The sequence below is a fragment of the Crocuta crocuta genome, unplaced genomic scaffold (assembly GCF_008692635.1).
Source record: "Crocuta crocuta isolate KB4526 unplaced genomic scaffold, BGI_CrCroc_1.0 scaffold38, whole genome shotgun sequence".
Taxonomy (NCBI): domain Eukaryota; kingdom Metazoa; phylum Chordata; class Mammalia; order Carnivora; family Hyaenidae; genus Crocuta; species Crocuta crocuta.
The window spans coordinates 6,831,353-6,838,796 of record NW_027532605.1 but is presented as its reverse complement, the minus strand read 5'-3'; the positions used below and the strand labels follow the sequence as shown (position 1 = coordinate 6,838,796).

Below are 7,444 nucleotides of genomic sequence, written 5' to 3'. Positions count from 1 at the left end.
CTTCTTCCCGGATTCCTGCTGCCTCTTTGCGGCGCCTTCAACCTAGACGTGGACAGTCCTGCCGAATACGCCGGCCCCGAGGGGAGTTACTTCGGCTTCGCGGTAGATTTCTTCGTGCCCAGCTCGTCTTCGTAAGTGGCTGCGCTTGGAAGGGGGGTCGGCCCCCTCCCCCACCGCGCGCGCGCGCGCGCGCCCACCCGGCGTTTCCCGGGGGGAGACTCTCTGGGGGAGATCCCGGCTTCTGCCCTTGCCCCCCACCACCCGCGGGGGTGTAGGTTCTGGGCGGACGGAGTATCTGGGGCGGAGAACCCCCGCGGCACCCACCGCCGCCTCCTCTCGGCTCCCCCCTCTCGTCTCCCCGGACGGACGGCTTTGAAGCCGACTTGCGCTTCAAATTCGGGGGAAGTGGGAGAGCAACAAAGGCTGGTCCCGCCGGACCGCGCGCCGCCCCTGCCAGCGTCGCGGACTCGGTCGGGCTCATTCCCAAACTTCGTTTTGCTGCGGGACCAGTTCGCCTTCCCGTAGTCGGCTTCACACTCAAAAAGCCCTCCCCCGCACTTTCCGTCTCGCGGGCGGATTCTCGTTCTCGTTTACCCCTTTCCCAGACTTTCTGATGACTAAAATGACCAGAATGTCGTAGTCACCGCATCGTGTCTAAACTCTGGTACCGTCCAGACCTTTGCACGTTTGAGGGCGAACGGATGCATTCAATGTGTCATGTGTTCTTTTTATAGTGATTCATTATTTAGGTCATTGTTCACAACAAGGGTGTTTGCTGAGTTTTCATTCACTGCGGGTCATTGGAATACTGCAGTATTTAGGAATTCAGTTACGTTTTCAAACTGCTAACGTTTTCGCGTCCGCAGAGGCCGTCAGGATTTGTAACAGGGTTAATGTCACTATTGGATTCAAAGCTGTCTCGGACTCTGCCGAACCGGACCTCGTTCTCACTCCCTCACCCCCATATTAGCGTTAGAAATGCTGATTTAATATATGTTGACTCGGTGTCTTCTGGTGTTTAAATCCTGTTTTGAAGAGGAAAGACTATTCTTAGGGCTCTTAGAAATGGTAACATTTTTTTTTTTCCCTTCTCTGTTTTCTCTGTATTGAGGGTATTATTTTTGAGGCGGGAGAAGGGGGATAATTTTGATGGTCAGTACTTTGATAGGACCGTTTTTCCAGTTCATATGTGACTAATCTGAGGGTGATCTAAATATTTTTTCGTGGCTAATAGAACACTTAGAAGGATTTATTCTTATAGTCTGAGTTGATTATCAGAGGTGTTGAGAATTTGAGTGTTGATGTCATCAAAGGTGACAACCTTGGCAGCAATAGATAACATGGAAGCAGTTAGTGGAAACTAGGCATTGTTTTATGTGGTGAACTCAGTTTTGTTTGTTGTCTTCAGTTTTAGTGCTTTCTATCTAGACCTGAGCACAAATTTTCCAAAGTGATAAAAAATGATCGCTAACTTTGGGCAGCATTTACTACCCTCTCATTTGATCCAATCATTCCGTCGGCCTTATCTGTTATTTAAAAGTTCTTTTGTTTCCAGATAGTTTTATGGTACAGATTTTAGTTGTTGTCAGAGGTGCTCTTTTAGCTCTAATTGGTACAAAAATTCTAATAGTCTTGAGAAAATACATTGTCTTTTGACGAGAGTAGGTACTTCAGTTAGCAAGAGTTAGCACTTAAATACTTAAGAGCTGATTGAATGTTTTGCAAATGGTGCCAGTCGAAACTCTGAGTTTAGCAGTGTAAAGATAATGACAAGATGATAAACTTTTAAGTGCTGTTACTATGGAAAATGCAGTAATATCGAACTGTTGGCATGAGAGGTTTACCCTCTTTGATTGCAAGCGTGGATGGCTAATCTTTGACAAATCATCGTAGTTATTGAACATATTCTGAACCCACAGATTATATGACCTCTCATGTGGGCCTTCAATGGTAAGGTAAAATTGAACTTGCTTTGGTTCCATACAATATTTTGAAATCTTCATCAGGGACTTAGCTACTGATAGACTAGTGAGCTGTAGATGTAGCGTACCTTAAAAAACAGACATCAATTTTGAGATTAAAAAAAAACACATATAAACAAAGGCTTCTTCTTCTTAGCTTTTCAGATTTAACAAAGCTTAGTGTAAAATTATGCTTAATTTTGTTAAAGATACTTTTAAATTTAACAAGCATTGGATTCCAAGGTACATAAGGATGCCATTTCAATTAGCAGCTGCATTTGTTGTTGTTGTTGTTATTTGGTGTGATTATGAACTTCTAAAAGAAAACGAATATCCACAAATAAAAAGTGTTTATTAAAGACTCCTTTCTTCTCAAAGAAGAATCCTTGGATCAGTGAGGAAGCAACAGTAATGAAGTCTCTTTCCATTGCTTCTGGTTTCTTTTGGTGTCTAAATACCCCCAGCAAGCTGTAGAATTATTTTATGTCTCATTTTGTTGTTATAAAAAATTATTATTGAATTATTTCCATTTTATTGTGAAAACTGATGAATCCTTGTTTATTAAAGAAAAAGAAAAATACTAGGGACAAATATTAAGGTGACGCCTCAAGAAATCCCTTCAATAATGAGTCCTAGGTTTAAAGTGAAAAGTCACAAAAATTGTGATTTAGAATTCTGAAAAATAAAAAGTTAGCATTCTGTATTTTTTCCCCTGTATGAATTAATTTACAGTGACTATATTGCCAAACTTACATAAAATTTAAAGATCATATCCAGGCCATGAAGAAAAGTTACGTTTTTCTTGGGCGAATAATTGGAGAATTTAAAAATTGTACCTTAGGTTTAATTAGGATAATGATATTGAATGTTGGTTAGCTTATTTTATAACCTGCAAAGCACACTTACTTACCATATCTCACTTCACTCTGTAGCACAAACCACCAGGGGAAGTAGGGAAGCAGATAAACTCATTGTACAGATGAGGACACTGAGGCCAGAAGGGTTTTCAGTCTTTATTTGTTGGAGTAGATTGGTGTGAGGTGGGGATCAAAAGATAGTGTCCAAAAAAAAAGATAGGGGATCAAAAGATGAATTTGATTTTGAATCAAAATTCAAAGTCTATTTAATTTTAGGATTCAAATTAAAAAAAATGTTTTAAGTTTATTTTTGAGAGAGAGGGGGAGAGAGAGAGTGAGCGCGCGCGCTAGTGGGGGAGTACCAGAGAGAGGATCCAGGGTCCATAGGATCCAAGGTCCCATGACACATTCAGTAGTTCTCAATTCTAACTTCCTGTTTGTAGCACCTGAAAACTTTTAAAATAAAACTGCTGCCCTGGCATCATCTTGGATTTAAAAATTGAGCTTGGACTTCATATTCCAACAGCCTGTGGATCATTCCTCCTTGACCAGCCCATCTTTAAAAAAAATTTTTTTTTTAAATATTTTTATTTATTTCTGAGAGCGAGAGAGAGACAGCGTGAGCAGGGGAGGGTCAGAGAGAGAGGGAGACACAGACTCTGAAGCAGGCTTCAGGCTCTGAGCTGCCTGTCAGCACAGAGCCCAACGCGGGGCTTGAACCCATGAACCGTGAGATCATGACCTGAGCCGAAGTTGGACGCTCAACTGACTGAGCCACCCAGGCACCCCTTGACCAGCCCATCTCACCTTAACTAAAACTGAGCCGTTTTTAACCAAGTGGTGATGTCAGTTGCGCCTTTGTTTCTATTAATGGTGCCATCATTTTCTCTGTTGCCCTGGGAATACTTTCATATTCCTCCCTCTCATTTTCTATTTTTCTTTGTCTCTCCTACTATAGTCCCCTAATATTAGTCAGTGATTAGTCACCAGACAGAAGGTCTTAGAAATTCTTCCTTGTTAATATTTCTTGCATTCGTCTCTGCTTACCACCTTGACTTCAGTTTCTTGATTTCAGCTTAGTCAGAACAGTGGTCCCTGGCACTCAGATCCTCATCCCTCTAGCCATCCTTTGGCTCTTAGATCTTACGTTTCTAATAGTTTTACCTTTCCGAAGCATCTTTTTGACCTGGTACTCTACTAAAATTTCCTCAACAGTGTGTCCATGGCCAGAGAGAAAGTCCAGACTGCTTAATCTGGATGAAGCCCCTTTTCCTGACCTGACTTGTGTGTACTTTTCAATGTTTATGCACGGTAGCTCCCCTCCCCGCTGGAGCCATCTTAATAACCCTTCACCTAGTGATGCTGGCTCATTTATGTGAACTTAGTGTAGATCTGGCTATATTGGTTGTTTATTCTTGTCATAAATAATATACATATGTAGACTGTAGCCTTATAATTTAAAAAGCAAGCTTTATGTTAATTACTCCTGATTAAGACCCAGGGTTTATAGGACTTTGTAAAAGAAAAGAGGAAATATGTAGAATTTACCCTTACTGTGTCTCTTTCAGATTATATAAATACTGACTCTGTAGCACTTTTTTTTTTTTTTTAATGAAAAGTAAATCTGAGACTGGAATTACCACTCTGAAAAAATACTCATGCTATATTATACACATTTTTTTATATATGTATATGATAATTTTTCAAAAGTTGCTTTTGATGAAGGCTCATTTCATTGGTCAGCCAGGAGTCAGCCAGATATATTAGACCTTCTTTATCTTGGAGAAGTCAGTGCTGAAGCAGCCAAATAACTTAGTTCATTTGGAGGGTTTAAAAAATGTACTTGTCATTGTTTGGCTGGTTGCCTGTCTTTGGTAGCGAAGCTCACATTCCTTGACGCAGCTGCCCTCAGTGTCCACTTTGGATAGGAAGTGCACCCGAAGGGCATCCTCCGGGTTGGTTTCTCTGATCCTCCTGTCTCCCTCTCGCTTCCTCTTCCTTCTCCGTGCCCATCTCCTGTTTTTCCTCCTCCAGACTCCTCCTTTACCTCTCTTCCCCGTTTTTTCCATCCTCTATCTTCCCCCACTCCCTCCTCTTTCACTTTCTCCCCACTCCCTCTTTCTTTTACCCCTCCNTGCATTCTTCCCTTTACCTTTCAGAATTTCTTGGGGCATGATTCTAATTAATAGTCTGCTCCTGTATGTTAACTTTAATGTTGGAGTCCTGTGATGGAAATGTCTCGGAGTCATTTGACCAGAATGGGGAGGAAAAGGATCCTGATACTGTTCTGGGGTAAACTTTTGGGAGGGAGATGGAATCTGCCGGCAGAAGGCAGGAGGCATAGGAGAAACTCAGTTGCTCAGCTTCAGATTTTCTCTTCTATTCAGTGAAATCTCTGTCAGCTCCAGCGAACCTCATGTATCTTCCCGAACTCTCCACTCTTGTCAGGAAGTGTTGCAAGTCCCCTATTTTCTACCCTTCTTCCTGTTTTCACTCTTGAGGTCTTGCATTTAAGTTAATTAATGATCCTTCAAGGAAACTGAGGAAAGGAAAGCCTTTTGAAAATAGCTTTTAACTTTTATATTTCCTACTTTATTAGAGTAGTTTATTCATTGTTGTTTTTAATTCCAGTGCCATCATCTTGTATTTTTATGATGCTTTCAGCTTTTCTAAGTTTGTTTTTGTCTATTACCCACTTTCAGAATTTTTTATTAAAGTAATCATAGTGGGCATTGTTATACAGGGAACTGAGGCTTTTCAAAGATTTAAAAGTGACTTTCTCAATTGATTTATATTGGGTAATTGCAACCTATAATATCAGACTGCTTATTAGACATTGCTGCTTATATTGCCAAGTTTTTTCAGCTCTGTCACTTCTCTTACCCTAAGTAAGCTGTTGTAGACATTAATTAGACATTCTTAGATGAACTTCAGTAATTACTTAATTTTTATAAGGCATTTCATTAGCAGGCTGTTTTGTTATTATAGCAAAGAAATACATGATATAAATACAAGAGCCTCAACAGGGCGCTTGTTTTTCTGTACTGTGTGTTGCTTTTATATTCCTTAATTTTCTCAAATATCATCTTTTATTGTTTACTTTTTATTCTCTATAAATATTTAATTTTTCTCTATACAACTCCTTAGGACTTAACATACGTCGAAGGCAGTTTACTTTATCTTTCCAGTTTTCTTTTTTAAAAACTTTCTGTAATATTCTTTAAAATAACTTAAACATCATGTTGACACTTTGGACAAAGTACTTGTATTCCTCAGCTTTTTTCTCTCCCATTAACCTAGCATTTAGAAATTGACAGTGCTTACACATTCCTTTTATATTATTCTACCATTTCTGTGGCATTTCACCAATGTGCAAGACTGCACATGAAGGTATGCTTAGGAAAACCTGATGAACACCCATGTTAGTACATCTAATTACCCATTATTTCATGCCTACAATGTGCAAATGGTCGGCTGAAAAGTAGCAGCCTTGTTCATGGTCTTATCCAAGGAATGCGAACTTTGTGCCGCCAGTGGAGTGCAGTTTTCGTTCAGAGCTCTCCTACTGCGTCTTTTTTTTCTGTCTTTGCCCTTGTTTTCTGTCTTTCTGTCTTTGCTGTCTTGTCTTTTTCTAGTCCGTGTTGCTAGTTACTTTCCAGCCCTCTCTGGCTCATAGTGCCCAAGTAAAAAAGTATCTGAAATCCAAAATTAAGAAGAAATATGTTACATAAATAAATTCTTGTAAGGGTAAGTTAAATAATTGGATATTTAATAGAGGATGATTTCTGGATTCTAAAGGGGTTGGTGGTAGTGGAAATGGTTATTTACACAGTGCATTTTTAAGATTGAAACTTGTAATTACTGAATTTACTTGCTACTTACCTGTCAATTTAAAAAACTTTTCTTGAGTGCTTGTTACGTGCCAGGAACAAAGATAAATTAGAGTCTCCTACTTTCAAGGAAGCTATTTATTTATTATTTTTATTAGTTTTTTTAAATGTTTATTTACCTTAAAGACACACACACACACACACACACACACGCACGCACGCACGCACACACACGCGGTGTGTGAGCCGGGGGAGGGACAGAGAGAGAGGGAGACACAGAATCTGAAGCAGGCTCCAGGCTCCCTGCTGTCAGCACAGAGCCTGATATGGGGCTCAAACTCATGAACTGTGAGATCATGACCTGAGCTGAAGTTGGATGTTTAATGGCTTGAGCCACCCAGGCACACCTCAAGGAAGCAATTTATTATAAGGTGGGAGGAATAGCTTTGATAAAAAATTATGAGTCTATAATGTGCAATGTGGTAATGGTCCAGAAATGAGTTTTGCTTTCAAGTTTCTAGGCAAATTCTGAGAACCATCTCCTTGGTCCTCAACCTGAACCTGGCTATTATCCACAGCACTGAAATCATATGCATGCCTCTGCTTTTATTATGGTTATTAGAACTGTTGCAGGAATTGACCCCATGCCTTTTCATGTGTAGACCCTGAAAAGTATACTTGCCTGAAATGTTCATTTCACTGTCATGCACTCAAAAAACATTGCATCCAAGGGCACCTGGGTGGCTTAGTCAGTTAAGTGTCTGACTCTTGATTCTGGCTCAGGTCATGGTCTCAT

The 7,444-nt window shown here is 40.3% G+C and overlaps 1 protein-coding gene across 1 annotated transcript in view; it reads left to right on the top strand.

Moving 5' to 3' along the window:
- Positions 1–7,444, top strand: part of ITGAV (integrin subunit alpha V) — a 93,762-nt gene that overhangs the window by 1,592 nt on the left and 84,726 nt on the right. The window contains 1 exon segment of the mRNA XM_077780265.1: positions 6–131. Coding sequence (XP_077636391.1) covers positions 6–131 — 126 coding nt within the window.